At 41.8% G+C, this 25,648-nt stretch overlaps 1 protein-coding gene across 5 annotated transcripts in view; it reads left to right on the top strand.

Annotated features, from left to right (window-relative positions):
* LOC116257041 (uncharacterized) overlaps positions 1–25,648 on the top strand; it is a 92,945-nt gene that overhangs the window by 20,801 nt on the left and 46,496 nt on the right. For all 5 annotated transcript variants that reach the window (XR_004173296.2, XM_031633642.2, XM_031633641.2 and 2 more), the window contains 3 exons: positions 19,857–22,313; positions 22,962–23,173; positions 23,268–23,423. Coding sequence is in view for 4 of the 5 variants with exons in the window: in XM_031633642.2 (XP_031489502.1) it covers positions 19,857–22,313; positions 22,962–23,173; positions 23,268–23,423 (2,825 nt within the window). In the remaining variant the exon portion in view is untranslated. The remainder of the gene's footprint in view (positions 1–19,856; positions 22,314–22,961; positions 23,174–23,267; positions 23,424–25,648) is intronic.

Here is a 25,648-nt window from a genome sequence, read left to right as displayed (position 1 = left end):
ATGCATGTGCAACATATCACAACATTTACATTAATCACACACATCAATCACATCTTTCAAAACTTAGCCAAACCACAGAGAGTAGTGTCGATCCAAAGAGTAGTCCCGATCCGTGATTGGCTCATAGCTGTCCTATGCAATTATCATTATAGGATGCTTTCTAATGCACATTTGGGGTCGAAGAGATACTCGACTCGATACCCCACCTCATCTGTCCTAAGCAGTTATCAATTCTAGCATGCACATGCAATTGAGTAGAAATTTTCAAAACAAAACTTATCTCATAATGTTAAGATGTGTTTATATTCAGTTTTAGGTTTAAGAGGGTACTTTTGTAATAACTTTTCCTTTAGATGGTTCTCTTGTAACTTCTCTCTCTCCTCTAGTCTATATAAAGAGGAGTTAGGGCAGATTTCGAGGTAAAATCAAAGATTATTCTTTCTAATCTTATCATGGTATCAGAGCAGCAGCCGTCTCCTCCTCCTTGGCGCGCCGATTGAGCGGCGCCGCCCGCCGCCTGACCGCGCCCATCGCTGCGCTTCCTCCACCCGCTCGTGTCCACCCATCTCCGCCCGTCGCCGACCTCTCCACCCGACGCCTCCGCCAGTCGCTGTCCTGACCTCTCCGCCCGACGCCTCCGCCCGTCGCTGACCTCTCCACCCGACGCCTCCGCCCGTCGCTGCCCTCTCCGCCCGACGCCTCCGCCCGTCGCTGTCTTCTCCGCCCGACGCCTCCGTCAGCTGTTGCAGTCATCTTCGCCGCTGCCCGCCGTGGCTGTCACCTCCGCCCGCCGCCGCCGTCTGTCGCTGTTGCTTCTCCGCTGCTGCTGAATCGCCGCTGCACGCTGCATCGCCTCTGCTGTCTCCACCACTCTCCTCTGCTCTGCCGCTGCTCTGCACGCTGATTTTCCTCTCAGCGTCTTCGCTGCATCGCCTCTGCTGTCTCCACCACTCTCCTCTGCTCCGCCGCTGCTCTGCACGCTGATTTTCCTCTCAGCGTCTTCGCTGTCGTCTCTGGTATCTCTCTTCGTTCAGTTCTGTTGTTGCCTCTTCCAGCCGATCAGACTTATGGATTGCTGCCTGCGTTAACTGCTTCATGATCAGCATGTTGTCTTTCGATATGTGATTGTCTTCTTTTTGCCTGCACTTCCTATTCCGTGGCTCGGTTTCCTCCATTGTGTTGAGCGATGTCTGAAATTAGCAGCGGTGCTAATACCTCTTCCTTTGTGTCGTCGGGAGAGATGAAGAGTTCCCCATTTTCCAGCTTTATCACCAAAATGGATGGGGGTAATTACGAGATGTGGGCCATGCAAGTAAAAAGAACCTTGATCGCTCATGAGAAGGAACATCTTATATTGGAGCCCGAGCCCGTACAGAAGGTAGGAAAATATACTACTTGGTTTAAAGATAATTCGTTGGTTATGGTATGGATTGTTGGTACTCTTACTCAAGACATTGCCAATGAAGTCCTGCATAAGGAAAGTGCAAAGGATATGTGGGATTCCCTTGCAGCCACCTATTCACAAGCAAGGAATGAAACAAGAATTATGCAGCTTCATCATGATATTCATCAGATGCGCCAAGATGGTCGCCCTCTACATACTTATTATTCTAGTCTCAAGTCCATGTTTGAGAGACTAAACAGCTACTTTCCTGCATGTAAGTGTGAACAACAGAAGGCATACAGAGATATGCTTATGGTCGGAGTATTTCTGTCTGGATTAGACTCTGTTTATGAATCAGCAAAGAATCAGATGCTCACTAGTCCCTCGATTCCTCCTATTGATGAAGCTTATAGTAGGCTAAGCAGAATTCCAATCCCTTCATCGACTGTTCTTGATACCACTTCTGCTATGCTTGCTACTCGTGGCAGAGGTGGGTCCCTCTTTGCCAGAGGACGAGGATACCGTGGCCGTGGCAATACCCCTTCGCGCCCAGTATGTCAGTTTTGTCATCGCATTGGTCACACTGTGGATAAGTGTTGGCAGAAACATGGTCGTCCAGCTGTTGCTAATCAGACTGTATTTACTGATTCTCCAGAGCAGCCTAAGACTCAGCATCATGTTTCCTCCAGTGAGTTACGTGCAGATGATATTATCTCTCAGTTGAGACACTTGATTGGAGATAGACCTCAACAAGCTCCTGTTCCGACCACCTCTACTATCACTACTGCTGCCAGTGCGTCTTCATCTGGTATGTATTCTGACACTACAGATTGGCTCATTGATTCGGGTGCATCGACACATCTCTGTGGAGACAAGGCACAGTTTACTTCTTATGTCCCTACTCCACCTGGTCGCTTGGTTATTCTAGCAGATGGCAAATATTCTCCAGTTGTTGGACTTGGAGAGGTCCAACTTACTTCATCATTACCATTGCAACATGTTCTTCATGCACCAGAATTCCCACATAGCCTACTATCTATCAGTCAGATTACCAGAGATTTAAACTGTCGTGCGATATTTGACTCCTCTTCTCTTGTGTTTCAGGATATACTGACGGGCAGGGTGATTGGCAGTGGCCGTGAACAGGGAGGTCTTTACAGGCTAGTGCATCCCTTTCCCTTTGCTGGGTCTACCTCTGCAGGGTCGTCCTCATCCTCGGCTTATACTTGGCATTTACGTTTTGGACATCTACCGTTTCAGAAACTGCTGCATGTTCTTCCTCAGCTGTCTCCTAAGTCTTCTTTTCAATGCGAGTCTTGTCAGTTGGGCAAACACCATCGGTCATCCTTTCCTCCGCGGCCCAGTCGAAGTAGCCATTCTGTGTTTGAGTTACTTCATTTTGATGTTTGGGGTCCGAGTCGTACACCTGATCTTCAAGGTCATCGATATTATCTTGTTGCTGTCGATGACCATAGTCGTGTTAGTTGGGTTTTTCTTATGAAGCATAAATCTGAAGTGGGTCATGTAATCAAAAATTTTATCAATGAAATTCTGACTCAGTTTGATACTTGTGTCAAAATTGTGCGCTCTGACAATGCTCTTGAGTTCTGTGCTTCCTCTTTGGAACAATTTTTCAGGGATAAGGGTATCATCCACCAAACTTCTTGTGCCTATACCTCCCAACAAAATGGGGTTGCTGAACGGAAACACCGTCATATTCTTGATGTTGCCAGAACCATTATCATACATAGCCATGTTCCCCATTCTTACTGGGGAGATGCTGTTCTCACAGCATGCTATCTTATTAATCGAATGCCGTCATCTGTGTTGGGAGACCTTATTCCTATCTCTGTCCTCTTTCCTGACAGAGACTTGTTTTCTGTTCCACCTCGTGTTTTTGGATGTGTTGCCTTTGTTCAGTTGCTTGGTCCTGGGCGAGATAAGTTGTCTCCTCGGGCCATCAAAACGATCTTTGTTGGTTATTCCCGCACTCAAAAGGGATATCGATGTTATGATCCTTCTACTCGTCGGTATTATGTGAGTGCTGATGTTACATTTTTTGAATCAACCTCTTTCTTCTCCCCAAATGGAACTCAATTAAGGGCGCCTGAATTAAATGATGAAGTCCAATTTCCTCTACCTCTCATGAGTTGTCCAAACCCAGTTGATCCACGTTTTGGGGCTGTCTACCAACGTCGTACTAAACCTGTTGCGCCTGTTCAATGTGCACCTGTGCCTTCACCCAGCACGCCCAAGGTAATTCCTGACACAAACTCAACTGACAATTGTTTATGTAATGATGACATAGGAGAATGTCACGAGCATGTTCATGCTCCTAATGAACTTGATATGCCCATTGCTCAAAGGAAAGGCAAACGCAGTTGCACTTTGCATCCTATCTCTGGTCATTTATCCATGGATAGACTCACCCCTATGTACCGACAGTTTGTCAAGGGGCTGTCGGCTATTGCTCTTCCACAGAATCCCATGGATGCTCTCTCTGATCCCAAATGGGCAGCAGCTATGCAAGAAGAGATGGATGCTCTTCAGTCTAGAGGCACCTGGACACTTGTTACTCCTTCAGCTGATGCAGCCATTGTTGGTTGCCGATGGGTCTTTACTATCAAATACAGAGCAGATGGCAGTATTGACAGATATAAGGCTCGTCTGGTTGCAAAAGGCTATACCCAAACTTATGGGGTTGATTATTATGATACCTTCTCTCCTGTGGCACGACATGCTTCTTTACGGATTCTCCTTGCTGTGGCTGTCAGCAAGAATTGGTCCCTCTCACAGCTTGATGTCAAAAATGTCTTTCTCTATGGTGACTTACATGAAGAAGTGTATATGCAGCAACCACCAGGGTTTGTTGCTGAGGGGGAGTGTCAGAAAGTGTGCAGATTGCGAAAGGCGATTTATGGTCTGAAACAGAGTCCTCGAGCTTGGTTTCAGAAATTGTCAGAGAATATTGAGAATGAGGGCTTCAGACGTTCTTCGGCCGACCATTCCCTCTTTGTCAAGAAGACTTCTACAGGTACGGTGATAGTTCTTGTCTATGTTGATGATATCATTGTTATAGGGGATGATGATCAGGGGATTTCCAACATCAAGGATGTCCTTGGACAACACTTTGTCACCAAGGACCTTGGTGAACTACGTTATTTCCTTGGTATTGAGTTTGCCAGAAATCAAAAGGGCCTTATCATGTGCCAGAGGAAATACGTTACTGATGTTTTGCAAGAGACAGGGATGCTGGGGTGTCGGCCTGCATCCACGCCTATGGATATCAATACCCGCTTGTATGATGATGATACTGAAGATGTTGATGCGAGACAGTATAGAGGGATTGTTGGGAAGCTCCTATACATCACTGTTACTCGACCTGACATTGCCTATGCTGTTAGCAGAGTGAGTCAATTTATGGATAAGCCCAAGAAAGTTCATTGGGATGCTGCTATGATGATTCTTAGGTATCTAAAGAATTCACCAGGAACGGGACTCTTCTTTCAGAGTGGTACCTCACTCACTATATCTGTGTATGTTGATGCCGACTATGCAGGATGCCCCTCGGACAGAAAATCCACTACTGGATTTTGTGTGTTTATTGGATCCAACTTGGTTACATGGAAGAGTAAGAAGCAAACTGTGGTTGCCAGATCAAGTGCAGAATCTGAGTATAGAGCTATGGCTCAGGGTACTGCTGAAGTTATGTGGGTTAGATCCCTGATGTTGGATCTTACTGTCGAAGTGCCTCTTCCTATGCAACTGTTATGTGATAACAAAGCTGCACTGTTTATTGCTAATAATCCGGCTTTTCATGAAAGAACCAAGCATGTTGAAGTAGATTGTCACTATACGAGAGACATGATTCAAAAGGGGTTTGTAAGTACCTCACACATTTCAACTACAGGGCAAACGGCTGATATCTTTACTAAGGCTCTTGCAAGGGGACCATTCCAAAGCTGCTGTTCCAAGTTGAGCCTATTCGACATATACGCTCCAACTTGAGGGGGAGTGTTAAGATGTGTTTATATTCAATTTTAGGTTTAAGAGGGTACTTTTGTAATAACTTTTCCTTTAGATGGTTCTCTTGTAACTTCTCTCTCTCCTCTAGTCTATATAAAGAGGAGTTAGGGCAGATTTCGAGGTAAAATCAAAGATTATTCTTTCTAATCTTATCACATAACAAGTCAATCACATGCATACATACACTCAATCACAACACAGTAATAGGATCCAATGATCCTGAAAACACACATTCAAAGGTTGGCCCCAGCCAGGGATTTGCCTAGAATGCTGCCATACCTGCTGTGCATCACCAAACTACCCCAAAATGCCTCGAGCTTCGAATCTTTTCGCTCAACGTCTACTTAACGTGCCCAGTGTACTTGCAAACATAAGCAAGTGATAAATTCTTTACTCGTTCAGTTTTACAATCTATACAAATATAAAATACAATCATTGAGGCATAGGTCATCGCCTCAAGAGGGTGTCGACGGGTAGTATCAACCCCAAGCCTCCCAATAGGTTTCTTCCCAACTATTTGAGGTTGTCACCAAACGATTTAAGCCCGCACTTTTGATTTGAACCAATCACTAATACGTTTCTCCTTTGCTTCCTTAGTTGAGGCGTCTACCCGCAATTAAGCTTCCCAACATACGACATATATGCACATCAATAGAAGCATATTTCTTGAGCTTGCTAAAACGGTTCTAAACCTTCTGAACAACATCAAAATCTCTATCATGTTTTCAAATCGCTTCGAAAATCAATTCTCCATGCTTAAAAGATCATTGTAGACATGGATCATCGCCCCTCCAAAATAGTTCTAGACTTTACCCAAAAAGCAAAATCGCTATCATGCATTCTAAACCATCAAATCTTAAGTTTAGCATGCTCAATCATTAATTATACATGCGCCAACAGAAATTATTAGGCAATTTAAGCTTGATTAGGCCTCGCTCACCTCAATCTTAGAGTCCAAACTGCTGCAATGCTCCCGGCAGCCACCTCAAGTGTTCGAGTGATCCCCAAGCGGCAAAAATCATGCAATGCCACCACCAATGTCTTCTATTCGCTGTTAAGAAGAGAAAAATGTGTCCCCAAACTGCAATTCCAATCCAACAGCCGCTAACTAGAGAGAAAAAGTGAAAATGCGTTCAAGAGGAGGATCTGCCATTAGAGGGGCACTCGGCAAGGTAAAAAGGAGTTTCGGCTGAGAGGGATTGGTTCGGTTGGGAGAGGCAAGGAACAACAAGGGAGAGGGAGGTTGAAAACGAGAGAGAAAACACGAGAGATGTGAGTGGGAGGAGGCTGGTGGTAACAAGAGAGTGCAGCAGAGAGACAGACAAAAGAGAGAGTACGTGGACAGAGGGACGCTGCAAAGGAGTGAGACAGTGCAGGAGAGAGCTGGCGGGAGAGTAGTAAGGGATGGGCAGTAGAGAGATGCACGAGTGAGGAGGGCTGCGAGTGGGAGCAGCAGCACATGGAAAAGTGAGGGCTTGCAGGAGAGAGGGAGTGCAGACCGAGAGAGTTTGGGCAGAGGAGAGAGCATGGGCACAGGGAGAGACAAATACGTGAGAGGGAGAGGGAGACGAGAGGGCGAGTGAGGGGCGTGGGAGGAAGAAGGTCAGAGGCACGGTGGAGGGCGAGGAAGAAGAAGAAAGAAAAGACAGAGGCAAAGGGAGAGACCGACGGCTTACCTGTGCAACGCCATCGCCGCCACCATCGCCCTTCCTCCGCTGGCCCAGTCGTTGCCGCTACCAAACCTCTGCCTTCCTCTTCTCTGCGTCAGGCGTTTGCTTGCAACAAGAGAGGCAATGAAGAGGGAGACCGAGAGGAAAGACGAGGGAGAAGAGGCGTCGGGCTCCTCTTCACGCGTGGAGCTCAGGTCTGGACCCGCTCCAGCCAAACCTGCCGAGACATAAAGCTTACAAAATGAGACAGAGAGAGGCTGAGGAGAAGAGGCCGTGACCAAGATGGTCTACATAACCCATATTTATAATACTCAATCAGTTGCAATTGTTGAATCCTAAGAGACTCTTCAATCATAGAATCCTAAGAGACTTCTCACATATCACAAGGACATAGAATACTGCAACACAATTTACAAGAATGCAGAATACAAGGACATCGAATGACGTGAGACATTGTTCAATGTGTTGGATTTTGGATCTAGATGGAAGATCCGAAAACTTATTGTTGAATAGGGCTATGCTATTATAATTCAGTTAAAGCTATGTGAAATTCTCTCCAGCAGACGTACTTCCAAGACAAGAACATCAACAAAGTTCTACAAGTTCAGCAAGAACTGTTACAAATGCAGTAAGATGACATGGATTTAACTGAATATTGTACAAAACTGAAGTTTGCTTATGAAAAGATGAATTTTTTAAAACCTCCCTGCAAGCATTGTCTCAAGTCCCATATGGAGCAAAAGATTGTTGTTAAATTTCTAGTTGGATTGTCATCAGATTACTCAACCAAGGCTCAAATGCTTACATAATCAAATTTTCCCAGTCTAGATGAGGCCTTCAACGAGCTAAATAGATTGGTTGTTACCCTTCCTCCAACTACAAATAATTCTCAGCCATCTGCACTTCCCTTATTTGGAGGAGGACGAAGTGCACAACACTCTTCCCATGGTAGAGGAAGAGGTCGTGGTCTAGGAGGACGCGGAAGACTCCAATGCACATATTATGGTTGACTTGGCTACTTAGAGGATAGGTGCTGAAACAAAGTGGGTAAACCTAACACATTTGTATCCTCGACTGTGATATCCTCATCTACAGAACCAAACACACAGTCTGTTAGTATGACTTCTAAGATGAATCCCGTTGCTACTTTTGTAGATGCTACATCTCTCAATTTAAGTCTGATTGAACGAGAATTAATTATGGAACATCGATCAAATACTGCACTTTCTACCTTATCAGCTTCCACTGCTGTCACAAACTCTACATATTCTGTAGGTAGAACTCCCTACAATGGCTGTTAGGGTAATTGATTCAGGAGCATCTAAACATTTTTGTGGAGATACTAGTATTTCAAATTTGCAAAAATTTAATCCCTCACGGCATGTTCGATTCGCGGATGGAAGGCTATCTTCGGTAGAAGGACATGGAGATGTTCGGCTATCTCCATCTTTACATGTTCATGAAGTGCATTATACTCCTGACTTCTCAAAGAATTTGCTATCTGTAAGCAAATTAACTAAAAAGATGAATTGCCGAGTTATTTTTGACCTGGATACTTGTGTATTTCAGGACCTATCGGCTGGGAGGAAGATTGATGGATGCCATGAGAGAGACGAAATGTACTTCTTAGATACATCCGTTGAAGAGTCGTCATTCTTAGTTGATTCACCTTCAAGTGCATTCCAATGGCATCTCAGACTTGGTCATCCATCTTTTCCTAAACTTTGGTAGTTATGTCCTCAGATTTCTTCTACAAACCTCCATCCAGTGTGAAGCTTGTCAACTAGGCAAGCATAATCATACGTCTTTTCCATCAAGTCAAAGTCAATGGAGCCAAAATTGATTTGATTCAGTTCATGTTGATGTATGGGGATCTAGTCGAGTCCCGAGTCGGTTGTCGTCTCGTTACTATTTGTCCATTGTTGATGATTTCTCTTGAGCCACTTGGGTTTTTTTTATGAAAGACAGATCTGAAGCTCCTTGTATCTTGAAATCTTTCATATTGAAAATAAAAACTCAATTTAATTCTTGTGTCAAGGTTGTTCACACTGACAATGCTCTCGAGTTTAAATCTATTTCTTTGCTTGAATTCTATAAATCTCATGGTATTGTGCCACAGTTTACATGTCCTCACACATCTCAACAAAATGGTGTGGTTGAAAGAAAACACCACCATTTGTTGGATGTAGCTCGCAATATCATGCTTTATGCTTATATACCTTCTAAATTTTGGGGAGATGCAATCTTAACTGCATGTTACCTAATAATGGAATGCCATCCTCTTCTATGGACAACAAGATACCAATTCAAATTCTTTACCCAAAGAGGGCTTTGTTCTCTTTACTTCCACGTGTATTTGGATGAACATGTTTTGTACATCGACTTGGACCTAATCGAGATAAACTAGCTGCGCAAGCAACTAAATGTGTACTTGTGAGATATGCTTGAAATCAGAAAGGGTACCGATGCTTAGATCCTATATTTAATCGAGAGTTTGTTGTTGAATAACATTTATAATAGGTGGTCTTTTGAATATAAAAGTTTTATTAATAGTTGTTCCAGTCTTGGACTGATTTTGTAATTTCTTCTTTTTACCCTAATTCTCATTTAGCGTGGGAAGGGGGCAGCTTGATGAAATGGTTTGTGCAGTTCTCTCTCTCTCTCTCTCAACTTCTTCTCGTCTCTCTTGCAACATGGTATCAGAGAGGGCCACGTGACCACCGGCGACTGTCCAACTTCCGGTGACCTTCTCGGGCGATCTCTCTTCCTTCTCTTCTCCTCTCCCTCTCTTCCTTCATCTGTTCTGGTCGGCAACATCAGCAAGGAGGGAGTCTGTCCACACACAGAAATATGCGTGAATAGACTCCAACCGTGGATATCAACAAAAAAAAAAGGCACATCTGTATGGGAGTCAGCATGGTTTAATATCTTTTGAACGGACATAAGATGGTGGATCAGCCAAATGAAGGACTGCTGGTTGAGGAGTAGTGGATGCTGATGCAGAAATCTTGGTCGGTGGTGGACAACAATCTGCTGTGTGGGAAGAAGTGTTGCGCATCTACACGTGAGTAAGATTTTTTCTTGGTAGTCGTGGTGTGGTTGTTATCTTGTGGTGGAAAGCAATATGTTGTGTAGTCATCTATATATTATTTGGAAACATTGCTTCCCATCTACACGATATTTTTTTGCTGTGTGGCACTAGTCCCTAGTTCTTTTTTTATCAGCATTATTCTGCTCTTTATATTCTCTTTCAGTTGAAATCTTGTGGACAGTTTTACAATGGCTGAAAATCCCAAACCTGATTCCTCTCATGAGTTTAAAATTGGGGGCAATCCATTCTCATATGGTTCTATAGTTAAGTTGGATGGGATTAATTATGAAATCTGGTCGAGGTCATTCATGATGTCAGTTATTGGACATCAAAAAAAATATTTACTTGAGGAAGATGAACCAGTTATCAAGACTGGAAAGTATGCTTCGTGGCAAGAGGATAACAACATGGTTATGTCTTGGATCATGAATAGTGTGGACTCTTCTATTTCTCCTACCATTGCATATTACACTATTGCTAAGGAGATGTGGGATTTTTTATGTGAGACTTATTCACATGACAATAATATGAGCAAAGTATTTTAGGTAGAGGAAGAACTATACAAACTACAACAGGGTGATATGAGTTTGCCCCAATATTTTTGCAGCAGTCAAGGCCACTTTTGAGTGACTGAAATCCCTTCGGCCCCCATGTAAGTCATGCTATAAGACTCATTATGAGCAAAGTATGGTTTCCAAGTTTTTGGCAGATCTTTCTCCAGAATATTCAATGGCAAAGGCACAGATGCTCACTGGGAGTGATATCCCTGGTTTGGTAGAGGCATATAACAGGCTAAGTTGTCTGGTGGTTACTCTACCTCAGTCTGTCATTGACACTCTCATTGGTTGCATCTAATGGGCGTGGGTCAAGTTCTTCCTCTGTTTTTAGAGGAAGAGGCACAGGTAGGAGGTTTGGAGGACGTTGCAGATTTCAATGTACCCATTGTGGGAAACTAGGTCATCTTGTGGACAGGTGCTGGGATATCTATGGTAGACCATCTGGAGGCTCACAGGGAAGAGGGTCTAAGACTCTCACAGGTAGAGGTACTTCATCATCAGTTCCTATAGGAATGACTCAGGCAACAGCCATTGGAGAGAATCCAACTACATCTGAGTCTTTCTCTCTTAGCCTGAATAAGGCAGAGTATGAGCATATATTATCTCAAAGAGCTGCTTCGTCTTCCTCATCAGTCTCTGCCTTGTCTGGAATAGTTGGTTCTACTCTCTCCACAGTTTCACACGACCCAGGTACAGTTTGGATGATTGATTTAGGAGCCTCGAGGCATTTTTGTAGTCGGCCACATTTGTTCTCTTCCTTGACCAAGTTTGATCGGCCACGGTTTGTTAAATTAGCCGATGGCAAGTTCTCTCCCTTTATGGGAAGTGGTGATGTTAAAATCTCTCCATCATTAAGTTTATCAAATGTTTTATATACTCCAGAGTTTCCTACAAACCTATTGTCAGTGCAGCCGCTAACATCTGGTTTACCATGTAAAGTCATGTTTGACCCTAATTCTTGTGTATTTCAGGACTTACAAATTAGGAAGGTGATTGGTGGAGGCCATGAGCAAGGGGGAGTCTACCTTTTGTCAACATCTATGGATTCTGCAACTACTTCTGTCTCTCAAAAACCCACTCCATATCAATGGCACCTGTGGTTGGGTCATCCTTTTCCATCAAAGTTGCGTCATGTTCTTCCTAATATGTCTATGTCTGAGAACTTTGAGTGTGAAGCTTGTCAACTTGGCAAACACACACGAAGTAGTTTTCCTTCAACTTTGAGTCCATCCAATTAGAGTCTTTTTGATCTTCTTCATGTTGATGTGTGGGGCCCAGTCAGGTTCCTAGTAGGTCTAAGTTTCATTATTACCTGGTCATTGTTGATGATTATTCTAGAGTTAGTTGGGTATTTTTGTTGAAAGAGAGGTCTGAGGTCATATGTATTCTCAAAAATTTCATTCTAGAAATAAAGACTCAATTTTCTTCTACTGTCAAATGCATTCGCACTGATAATGCTAGTTCAAAGCCTCCAATTTAATGCAATTTTACAACAATCATGGTATTCGACAACAGTTTACATGTCCTCACACGTACCAACAAAATGGGGTTGCTGAGAGAAAACATCGCCAACTTCTAGACATGGCTCGTACTCTTATGTTGCACTCTCATCTCCCTATGGGTTTTTGGGGAGATGTCATACTTACTGCTTGTTACTTGATCAATCGCTTACCATCCTCAGCTATTCAAAATGAAATTTCCATCCAAAGAATGTTTCCCAATTGACCTTTATTTCACCTTCCTCCAAAGGTGTTTGGTTGTACCTGTTTTGTTCATATTCATGGCCCACACAAGGAAAAACTTGCAGCTCAGTCCATCAAGTGTGTTTTCATTGGCTATCCTTCCCATAAAAAAGGCTACAAGTGTTTTGATCCCTTAACTCATAAGGAGTTTATCAGTGCGGATGTTACTTTCTTTGGGTCTCAGCCTTACTACATTTCCTCTTGTCCTCCACAACAGGTGTCTCCCTCTGTTAGTCTTTCCATTCCACTGGAGTCGGTTCCTTCTCACCTTGAGTCTGTTTCTCCACCAATGTCTCCTCAGGAGGTAAGCTCTCATGAAAGCCTAGATTATGGCACTCATGGCTGTGATGGGGCCGATGACCTTCCTATAGCTCTTCGCATAGGCAAACGATAGTATACTCTTCATCCTATATCTCATGTTGTTTTTACTGATAATGTTGGTGGTAGCCTGCAGTAGTTCGTGTCCGCCTTATCAGTCTACTCTCTTCCTTCTAGTCACCAACAGACATTACTTGACCCAAAATGGAGGCAAGCTATGCAAGAATGGAGACTACTGCAATGAGGGATGTGGGACTTGGTTGATCCTCCATATGGTTGTGATGTCGTTGGCTCCAAATGGGTTTTCACCATAAAGTATTTATCCAGTGGCTCAGCGGAACGCTACAAACCTCGTCTTGTAGCAAAAAGGTATACACAAACGTATGGTATTGATTTCTTTGAGACTTTCTCGCCTGTAGCTAGGATGGGAACCGTACGTCTTCTTGTGTCAATCGCAATGCATTATGATTGATCCTTAGATCAGTTGGATGTCAAAAATGCTTTCTTATATGGGGATCTTGATGAGACTGTTTACATGCAGCAATCCCTTGGCTTTGAACGTCAGAGGGAGTGTGGTAAGGTGTGTAGGTTGAAGAAAGCTATCTATGGATTGAAACAAAGCCCTCGTAATTGGTTTCACAAATTCTCTGAAGTGGTGTTAGAATGTGGCTTTACGAGGTCTCAACTAGATCATTCGTTGTTCATCAAGAAAGGATCTAGAGGTACAGTTGTGCTAATGGTGTATGTTGATGATATTGTTTTGACAGGTGAATGTGAGCAAGAGGTAGCTCTAACAAAGAAGTTTTTGCAAAATCACTTTGTTACCAAAGATCTTGGTTAGCTACGGTATTTTCTTGGCATCGAAGTTGCTTGTAGCAAGGAAGGAGTTGTGTTGTCGCAAAGGAAGTATGTTCTTGATCTTTTACAAGACAGAGGGATGCTAGGAGCTAAGCCAGCAACTCTTCCTATGAATCCACGGGTACTATGACGATGACTCGAAAGAGGTAACTTCACAAGCCTACAGGTCGTTGATTGGTAAGCTTCTTTATATGACAGTGACTCGACCAGATATTAGCTTTGTTGTGGGAAAATTAAGCCAATTCATGGAAAAACCAAAACAATCACATTGGGATGCAGCTATTTTGATTGTCAAATATTTGAAGCCCTCCCTTGACAAAGGCCTTTTCTTCAAAAAAGGTACATCTCTTGATGTTGAAGCTTACAGTGATGCAGATTATGCAAGCTCAATTGATGACAAGAAGTCTACCATAGGGTTTTCTGTGTTTGTGAGAGGAAAACTCATTTCCTGGAGGAGTGAGAAACAAAGTGTTGTTTCTAGGTCTAGTGGGGAGTCAGAATATCGTGCGATGGCTCAAACTGCTGCCGAAATGACTTGGTCTAGATCCCTACTTGAGAGTCTTGGTATTCCAACTTCTTTACCTATGAAAATGTTTTGTGATAACAGAGCTGCCACCTACGTTGCCAATAATCCCGTATTTCATGAGAAGACAAAGCACATTGAAGTAGATTGTCATTAAATTCGTGATATGGTTTATGGATCAAACAACTGATATCTTTACTAAAGCCTTGCCTATTGCAGAGTTCTCTAGATGTTGTGACAAGCTGAGCATGATTAACATCTACTGTCACACCTCGACCTTTTTTACGCTCAAACACAATTTTTTTTTTTCTAACATAAAGTGTTGAAGTGTGACCACACAACAAATCAAAAAGAGGGAGCTATGCCATTCAAAACAATGGGGCGAACTTTCATTTATATACCAATTTTGATTCATACAAAATCACATCTATGAGTATGACAAAAATACCCCAAAACATATAATTGATGTCTAACAAAATCAAGACATCAATACAATCAAAATAAAACGCGCCGGCAGGCCCGACACTACAAAAGACCCAAAACCTCCCCAGTAGGACGTGAGTGAAGCCATCTGCTCAACCTGCTGCCCCTGGTCTACCAAAACCTGAAAAACGAAACAACAGAAGGCTTAGCCTTCGCAGTATGGCAACAAGCCAGGAAAATTCCAAACCCTCTTAGGTAGGGCTCAAATATGAGAACAATCATAAAAACAATCTATCACCATGTCGTGTCAGGGCATAGCTACATCATTTGCCAAAAAGACCCCTAACATAGACCACGACATGTAAAGGCCACTTAATGGCCACAGTAACATGTTTCCAATTCACATGCAAGGCACGAATAAACATATCATTTCATTCATATCATTCACATGCACATCAATCATATACATTTCATTCATATACTTTACATTTTCATTAACTTCAGTGAATTGACAGTTTCTGTGGGTGCAAACACAGGCACGTGCACACCGCGGGCGGCCTACAACCGAGAGACAACCCCCGTGGTGGCCTAGAACAATATGGATCCATTCACCCGCTGCAGCAGTAGAGGACTCATCCATGGATGTGTGAATTTCAAGGAGAGATACTCAACCTTCCCTAGGACACCCAGGTTGGAAAGGCGGAAGCCCAACGCTCCAAGCACAACACACAACAGTACCCTGGGGCCTTGCACTGCCTGCGCTCCGAACAGGCGAGACCAGTGGTGAAAGCGGGACGTCTCCCAAACACGTTGCCACAACCCACTGGCCTCTCATCTCTTATTCTTTCTTATTTAACATTATAATTGCACATACATAGAATGACTGGCTAGCTCATGAAGTTGGTTCACTTCACGAGTGCACCCACACCTCCAATTGCCTCCACACGAGGTCTACACATAACATTAACAGACATAGCTAGCCGTCATATAATACGGGTACAACTACCCTCCAATTTCAGTCAATTGCATTATTGCCCACTGCAATACATATGCAACAAATCACAACATTCACATCCATAAAAATTCACATCTTATCAAATACATCAATCAGATCTTTCAAAACTTGGCAAAATCCCGGAGAGTAGTCTCGATCCGCGATGGCTCGTAGCTGTCCTATGCAATTATCATTCTATGATGCTCTCTAATACACAATCGGGGTCGAGGAGACACTCGATTCGATACCCCACCTCATCTGTCCTAAGCAGTTACCAATTCTAGCATGCACATGCAAATGTGTAACAATTTTCAACACAAGCTTCTAATAGCTTTCCAAAACAAAACTTGTCACATGAAAAATCATTCACAATCACTTACATCAGTTACATCTTTCAATAGCCAACCCACAGAGAGTAGTCTCGATTTGTGATTGGCTCGTAGCTGTCCTATGCAGTTATCATTCTAGGATGCTTTCTAATGCACAATTGGGGTCGATGAGACACTCGACTCGATACCCCACCTCATCTATCCTAAGCGGTTATCAATTCTATCATGCACATGCAAATGCGTAACATTTTCAAAACAAGTTTCTAATAGCTTTTCAAAACAAATCATATCATAAATATCAAGTCATTTGCATGCATACATACATTCACTCACAAAACAATCAATCAATCACATCACAATCCTAGGATCCCACGATCCTAGGAACACACATTCACACGTTGGCCCTAGGCAGGGATTTGCCTGGAATGCCGCCATACCTGACGCGCCCCCAAACACTCTTCAAAATGCCTCGAGCTTCGAATCTGGTTGCTCAAGGTCTACGGGGCGTACCCGGTGTACCTGCAGACATACACAAGTAGTAAATCCTCTACTAGCTTAGTTTCGCAAAACATACAAATACAAAACAAAACCATTGAGGCACATGTCATCGCTTCAAAAGGATGTCGACGGGTAGTGTCGAACCACAAGGCCCTCCAATAGGCCACTTCCCAACTTCTTGACGTCGCCACCAAACGTGAGAACTCAAAGCTTGTGTTCGACTTATCACATGTACGATTCTCACTTGTTTTGCTTAGTTGAGGCGTCTTCCCCACCATAAGATTCTCAACATACAATATATATGCACATTAATAGCAACATATTTCTCAAGCTCACTAAAACGATTCTTAACGTTCACCACAACAATGCAATCTCTACCATGTTCCCAAATAGCTTCGAAAAATCAGCAACTTAAAAGATCATGATAGACATGAATCAACGCTTCTCCAACATGATCATAAACTTTCCCCAAAAACAAAGTTGCTAACATACATTCCAAATCATCAAACCAAGAGTCTAGCATGCTCAAATAATAATTATACGTGTTCCAACAAAAAATACACAACAAAATAGGCTCAATTGCGCCTTGCTCACCCCAATTCAAACGTCCGAACTGCTGCAATTCTTCTGGCAGCCACCCCACGAGTTCGAAAGGCCACCAAACGGCTAAAATCCCTCAATGCCGCCACTACCAACGCATTCACGTCACTGCTATGAGGGGAAAGATGTGTCTCCAACTGCAATCCAAACCAACAGCCCCAAAACAGTCAAAAACATCAAGAAAACGGGCGGGGAAAAAGGGAGAGGGTGCAGCAGAGAGGACGAGAGAGTGTGGGAGTGAGAGCTCGAGCAGAGGAGGAGAGGGAGAGAAACAACAAAACAAACGGAAGGGAAGAGGCTGCACAAGAGGAGGCCGTGCGGCAGGGAGGGGAGACGGCAGAACAATGGGAGAGGGAGGAGAAGAAGAAGGAAGAGTTAGGGCGAGGTTGAGGGCTTACGCGAATGCCGCCGCTGCCGTCTTTCCTCCGCCGGCCCAAGCGTCGCCACTGCACCCTCGTCCTCCTCCTGGTCTCACACGGTCGAAGCAGAGGAAAAAGGCGACGAGGAAGAAGAGGGAGATGTGAGGGAGAAGGGCCCTTGCGTCGGGCTCGTCACGCACTTGGGTTTGGGTCCGGATCTGGACCCGAACCGGCCCGCCTGAAAGACATCGAGCATTACATCTACGCTCCAGCTTGAGGGGGAGTGTTGAATAACATTTATAATAGGTGGTCTTTTGAATATTGAAAAGTTGTATTAACAGCTTTTATTAATAGTTGTTCCAGTCTTGGACTGATTTTGTAATTTCTTCTTTTTACCCTAATTCTCATTTAACGTGAGAAGGGGCAGCTTAATGAAATGGTTCGTGCAGTTCTCTCTCTCTCTCTTGACTTCTTCTCGTCTCTCAGTCTTCTCCATTCTTTCCTGCAAGCCCTTCATATCCACAGTCTGTATCCATAGTTTGACATGCCCCCTTTTGTTCCACTTCCAATTCCACCTATTCCAGTTGAGTCACTTCCTTTTACATCATCCCCCACTTGTCCCAATTCCTCCATTACGCAATTTAAAGACCCCCCTCTCACATATTCAAGAAGGAATCCGTCGTCTAATGACCCTGCACCGTCTTGCTTTCGGGAGGTACGAAGTTTTGAACTACATGACATGACTAAATGTTCCATTGATGTGTCTCATTCTGATGAATTGCCTATTGCACTACATAAAAGGACCAAATAATGCATGATTCATCATCTTTCTAAATTTGTTAGTACATTTCATTTGGGAGATCATATGTGCAAATTTATTGATGTCTTGTCAGCTACTTTAGTCTCTATCTCGCATGAACAAGCTCTTTTGGACTCTAAGTGGTACCAAGCAATGAAGGAGGGGATGGAGACTCTACTATCTTGCCGCACTTGGGATATTGTTGATACTTCATCCGAGGCAGATATTGTCAGCTCGAAATGAGTATTTACTATCAAGTATAACTCTGACAGTACGACTGAGCGATATGTTACGATCAGGGAGAGAGAAGCCAAAAAGTTATCATTAACATAACCCTAATCTCAGATTTAAAGAGATTAGGGCTGGTGGTACTACAATGTTTACAATATTAGTCCAAGCAACATTAGATAATATTAAAAGACCGACACTCTCAGAAACCCTGTATTCGACTGTCTAGAGTATGTAACACTTCCCCTCGAGCTGGAGCATATATAGCAATCATACTCATCTTGTTACAACCTCTCAAGAAATCGCCTATGGGGAGAGCCTTAAATATATCAACAACTTGATTGTCTGAGGAGGCATGAACAGTGCTAATAACACCTTCTTGTCCTCTCATGGAAGACAGGGTTGTTTACGATATAAGTTTCTGCTCTATTATCACAATACATCTTATGGGAGATTCATTGAAATGCTCAAATCTAGAAGCAATGATCTGACCCATGACATTTCAGCTACAGTTTGAGTCATAGCCCTATATTCAGACTCAACACTAGATCGAGCCACCATATTATGCTTCTTGCTCCTCCAAGAAATAAGGTTGTCTCCCACAAAGACAAAAAAACATGTAGTAGACTTCTTGTCATCTACAGACCCTGCATAATGAGCATCTCTATAAGCTTTTATGCCAATATGTTCTCCTTTTTGAACCATAACCCCTTGCCCCGGGGCTGATTTTAAGTATCTGACCACCATTAGGAAGCTTTCCAATGAACCTTCCGTTATCACTCTAGATAGAGACTTATTCTGATGCAGATTGTGCAGGCTCTATTGATGACAACATGTCTACTACTTGATTTTGTACCTTTGTTGCTTCAAAAGATCAAGTTGCAAATATATTTACTGAAGCTCCCCCTATATCAGATTTCATGAAATGTTATAGCAAGCTGAGCATACTAGATATCTATGCTCCAGCTTGAAGGAGAGTGTTGAGAAAACGTGCTGGTGTGAGGTTTTCTGTATTTTGGAACTTTATTATTAGGTAGTTCTTTGAATTTTTATTTATTTACTGGTCTCTTTATAATTATGTAAGGGGTTAGACGTAACTCTAATTAGATATTTTAATCTAGTCGAGGAGGTGTAGCCAAAAGCTATGACTTCCTTTTTTCTCTTTTTCTCCTCTCTAGCTTCTCTTGCTTCTCTTCTGTCCCATCTTCTTCGTTCTTGCTCATTTAATGTTAACAACAAGGGTCATGAGTTTTATTTGCAGGTTTTAATGCATCGTATGATGAACTTCTGTGGCATGCCTTGATAGCACATTACAAATGTAACAACAGCAGACATGCTACGCTGTTATGAAAGAAAAATGTTTATGAAAGATTATTTGAAATATGCTTTCTGTGAATTTAATTCTTCTTTTCCAGCTAAACTTTGCCTGGCTTAACTAATTTTCAATTTCTCTCCAGGTTTTGGCTGCAGTAGGACAAGGGGAGACATTGCTAAAAGCTTTGCAGGAGGCTGTTCCAGAAAATGTTCGTGGGAAAGTAACTGCTGCTGTTTATGAGCTAGCCCAAACAAAAGCAACAAAATTAAATATTGCAGACCTCATTAATCTTAAGTGGGTACCTAATTTGTCAGGACAAATAAAGTCGAAAGTTGCAGGAAGAATTAAAGAGTTTTCGTGCAAAAATGGAGAACTGAATGCTAATCAATCTCGTGATAGCATAAATAGTCTTGTCAATACCGAAGAGAAGTCCTTACAGATGCACAGTTCAGGAGAAAACAATCTGGATCTGAAAGCAGATCCTTCTGTATTTTCACTCAATCATGAATCACCCATGGTGGTTGATGGCGACTTTATTGGGAAGGGAACTGCAGGCATGAGGCCAGTGTCTTCAGAGATTCTCCATTCCCAATTGCATGAGACTAAGTCTTCAAAATCTAAAATTGATGGTTCATCAAGGAATAATATGGTTTCCTCTGAGGCAGCAAATCCTTCTGGGTCAATGCGAAATGACAGTGACTTACTGGAAAAGAAAGTTATTTGTACTTCAGCAAATGGTGACAGTGATAAAGAAATAATCAGAGAAGAAATCACTGAAAAGAATTCTGCAGGAAGAAGTCAGGAGGCTGACAGCATGATGCACAAAGGGAATTCATTTGTCACCGTAATAAAAGGTGACAGTCAGGAAAATAATGTTACAGAAAAGGACTCCGAGCTAGAGAACCTAAGTCCAAGTGAAAGAGATGAACATAATTCATTAGTTAAAGATAATATATTGACTAAGGAAGCATATGACGTGGAGAAAAATTCTGACAAATATGTACAGAGTTCTGGAAATGGGAATAAGGAAACTTCTTCAAAGAAAGCTCAAGATCCACTTCCATCTGTTTTAATCCCTCCTGATCCTCCTTCAGTTGGTGGTGTTTCTCAAGCGTTAGAGGCCTTGACTGGTTTTGATGATTCCACCCAAATTGCAGTTAACAGTGTCTTTGGGGTCATTGAAAATGTAATTGAGCAGTTGGAAAGAAATGGTAATGAAGGTGGTGACAGGACAAAAGAAAATGAGATTCAGGAGTCTGAGAATCTCTCTATTGACAAGCCAAGCAGTGTTCAGAAGGAAAATGGTGATGATGTGTCAGCAGAAGACTTAGATATTATACAATCACATCAGGAAGTAAATATGACACCCAATTCAAGCCAACTGGAAAGTGCAAGCTGCCAATCTGAGGTGACTGGCAGTCTTAATTTATCTCTTCAGGAGAATTGTAAGTCTGTCAAAGATAATACTGTGGGCATCAATGAACTGGATGATCAGCCCAATACTGAGACCACTTATTCTGAGAAAAAGGAAAGCAACAGATTGAATAACGGCTTTAGTAATTATGGAAGTTTCATCAAAAAGCAAAGCAATGGTGACATTGTAAAGGGATTTCCACTACATATAATTTTAAACCCATTTAGTGAGTCATGTATCCGTTGGTCCACTCCTTCCAGATCCTTATCTTCACCAAAGCAGAACATGTCCCTTGACTTGGTTTCCACTAGTGATCTTTTACTTGAATACTTCCCAGATGAAGGCCAATGGAAACTTTTTGATGATTTAGAGGAAAATGATTGTTCCCCAGCTAAAGGTGACAGACAAGGCAACATCCAAGAATTTCTGGGAGCACCTGATGTCAATGTAGAAAAGGTTGTTGAGCCATCTTATGTAATATTAGATGAAAATAACAAATGTGAATCATCTTATGAATGTCAATCATCAAAACATTGTGCGGATATAAGTAACTGTGGAGAAGAAAGTAAATTGAGTAATAAACAGGTTGATAATTTGGCAACTATGGTTAAAAATATTGTAATAAATGCTCTTGAAGTTGAAGTTATTCGGAAGCTTGGAATTCCCGACAAGGATGCAATGAAGTCAGGTATTAGGCATGAGATGGAGCTAATTGCTGGTGTAGTTTCATTTGTAGCAAAACATGATATTTTAGAAGGTCAGAACTCAAAAACGCAACCCAAAGATGTTGTTCCTGCAAAGCTTGGAACACTTAATGGGGAAAATATTATGGTTGCCATTTCAACGGCAGCTAAAACTACGTGTCATTTGCAGAGTATTTTACCAATTGGCATTATTGTTGGATCCAGCTTAGCCTCCCTCGGGGAATCTTTTCATGTGGCTACTGGGGACGACAATAAAGGAAGCAACCACATTGACTATAAATCTGTTATTGAGAAGCCAGAGCACTGTAAACAGCAGGATCCAAATGTGGGACAGGATCATGAAGCTAGTGAGAAGTTTCAGGACAAAACAAATAATTCAGTGGATGAGACAGTGGTTGTCAAAAATCTTGATGGTGAAAGTGTAATGGTAGGAGCTGTTACAGCTGCCCTAGGTGCTACTGCCATATTAGCACATAAGCAGGTATGCACATTGATCCTTTGGAAATGGATTTGCTTTTCAGCTTCTGTATAGATGTTGTGCTGAGGTATTCTAATTTGTATTTAGTACTCCATGGGAAAGTGAAGCTTGTGGCTTATTGAATCCAAGTGACCGAGTGGGATTGGATTTTTTAACAGGCTTCTTTTAAGTCAGCTTTCCTTTGACATGGCATAACCTAGGCAAGTAATGCCTGACCATGCCTAGTCCATTTTCTTTTCATTATTATTTGGAAAACTTTGCTAAACTGCAACCAGCAAATACCTGGACTAGATGATCATAAACTACTTGAGCCATTTAAACTTTTGTTCTGGTCAAGCAAACAAATCTTCCGGATGACTCTATCAATAACTAAAATAAAACCGGTAACTCTTTTCCATGTTTATGGCTAGTGAAACTGTACTCCAGGATGCACAATCTGCAATGGGAAACTGAGTGTGTGTTTGTCCATGTTCATATAATGTTCACTGAGTTTCTAACTGGTTATTAATCATTAGAGAGCAGATTTGATCAGCCTACACTATGGCAACTCTCTTTTCTCAAGTTCTCAGACCAATAAATTGTTTGTAGAAATGTTTGTGAGTGTGTTCATACACATTAATGGAATTGGATTCACATTATTTCCAATCACAGGCTCAGAGACCTCTTCAGAGGCATGGAATTGATGGTTCATCTTCTTTTGGAAGATCATCAGTAGGGGATCTGGAGAAGGAAGAAAACAAGCTTGAGGGTAGACTGCATGATGGAAGCAAGAACAATATAGTAAATACTCTAGCTGAGAAAGCAATCTCTATGGCTAGTCCTATGGTACCTATCAAGGATGATGGTGGAGTAGATCAAGACAGGTCAGCTAGAATATGGCTTAAAACTCGTCCTCTATAATGCGAATATATCGTCCTTTTTGTAAGATTTCTTTCATGAGTTGTAATATACAAGCAGGTTAGTGGCCATCCTAGCAGATTTGGGACAAAGAGGGGGTTTCTTAAGAACGATTGGAAAAGTTGCACTTCTTTGGGGTGGTATTCGTGGTGCAATGAGTTTGACAGACAGACTCATTTCTTTTCTACGTATTGCTCAACGCCCACTTTTTCACAGGTGAAATATCTTCTGAGCCCTTTGTTCATATTCTTATAATTGTTTATATAATCACAAATATGTTTGCTTTGTTGTTTGTCGAAAAATGGTGTTCCAAACTCAAAAGTTGAGTCTCATAATCAATGTTGTTAAATGGATGGAACAACGCGAAGCATTGAGACCATGATAAAGTGAGGCATAGGCCTTGATGCGTTTAGGTGTAAGTTTCAGGATCAAAATTATAAAATGTAAAATATCCATAATAATGAATAGTTGATGAAAGAACAACTAAAATAATAATATATAAGTAAACCACAATAATGAATCATGTATTTATAATCATCTAAATCAGATGTTGGATGGCATTGAAATAATTTTTATTTTGCATGTAAGAAGTGACAGTCTCATTTGGAATTTGTATAGAATCTAAATAGTGACAAAAAAATAGAAAATAGTATGTTTCATTTATTTTTTAAAAATTTTGACATTGTCAGTTTAAACTTTGAACTTTTCAAAATACAACATGTTAAGATGAAACACTTGGTCATTCCTTTTATTGGTAAAATAAGTTGAAATTGAAACGCTTGGCCATTCCAAAGTAACTAAAAAAATGTGAATTGTATGAATAAATAAAATAAAACAATTTTGATTTTCTTATTATAATAAGTTGGCATTTTGCATAAAGAACGTTGAGAGTTAATTTAATTCAATAACGAAACGTTCTCTTTTTGTGTTTCTACAAATAAAATGTGCAAAGTTAGTCACTTCTGACCAACATTTTTGTACGCTACGTATTTTGTAAACCTGCTGACATGTTAATATGTTGATATGTGTTCTAATTTTTGTTTCTGATTTAACTGGTTTGAGATCTATGAAGAATGTAATTGGGCAGGGAAAAAAAATCAAACTTTTCATGAATATATTTAAGTGGCGTTATTTTTTGGTAATTTTATAAAGAATAAAATTATGGTATTTTAAGTCATCAAGTTAGAATTCATGGTTAGAAATCTTAAAAAGAAAATAATATTTTAATAAGCTCAGGCAGCTAGACCTGTACACGGATTGGGCCATGGCATTGATCCCTCCAAATCTTTCCTGCTAATCTTCCTGTCACAAGGGTGGAATTTGGATCAATCAGCATTGCTAGCCGAAGTCCCCAACCACTGCTGCATAATTTTCATCTAAGAAATATTAGCAGCTTTCATATCACGATGAATAAACTTAGGATTCCAGTACTCGTGCAGATATTCCATCCCATGAGCTGTCTCCTGGGCAATACGCTTCCTTGATAGCCAGCCCCAAACCTTCTTCCCAAGTTTCAGATCTCGTAGACAATGAGCAAGACTCAGGTTTTTCATGAATGGATATAGTGTTGTGATACAGAAACCAATGAGTCTCAAAATGTTTTTATGAGTTTCCACACTTATCAACTCCACTTCTCTAAGGAATGCAACTTCACCAACAAGACTGTGGTGTGCTGTCCATGTCACACACAACACTTTTACCTCCAAATAATTTTTTTTATTAAAAACGTAAAACGTCAAGGTGCAACAACACATCAAGTAAAAAGGAGCTATGCACATCAAAATGATAATGGGGCAAACATTCCATTATGTAGTAAATTCGGTTCATACAAAACTGTAGAAACACGCAACGGAAGAAGAAACGAAGAAGCAACACAAGATATACGTGGAAAACCTCAAGAAGAGGAAAAAAACCACGAAGAAGCTCTAACCTAGGGGCAAAACCGCAACCCTAGGAGAGAGAGTCTATTATCACTTAATCAACTGATTACAATCCTTGATCAGAAAATAAGAGGGAGAGGAAACCCGCCTAGGGCACCGAGCCATCATCGCTTCCTGCGCCCATGGGTGCCGGGTCCATATCCGGACCCGGTTCCCTATTACGTGATATTCTAACACTCCCCCTCAAGCTTGGCATACATGTCAAACATGCCAAGCTTGCTAACATTCTTTTCAAATTGTGATGTACATAAGGCTTTAGTTAGCACATCTGCAATTTGATCTTCAGACTTCATATAAGGAAGAATCAACTCCTTTGAATCTATACGCTCCCGTATGAAGTGACGATCTATCTCCACATGTTTGGTTCTGTCATGCAGGACATGATTATTTGCCAGGTTAATTGCAGACTTATTGTCACAATACATCTTCATCTTCTCTTCCATTTCAATTCCAATATCTGCAAGAAGAATATTCAGCCATAACATTATTGTAACCCCCATA

This window comes from Nymphaea colorata, chromosome 7, assembly GCF_008831285.2.
Source record: "Nymphaea colorata isolate Beijing-Zhang1983 chromosome 7, ASM883128v2, whole genome shotgun sequence".
In the NCBI taxonomy this organism is placed as follows: Eukaryota; Viridiplantae; Streptophyta; class Magnoliopsida; order Nymphaeales; family Nymphaeaceae; genus Nymphaea; species Nymphaea colorata.
The sequence above is the reverse complement of the archived record's forward strand: the minus strand, read 5'-3'. Positions and strand labels throughout refer to the sequence as shown.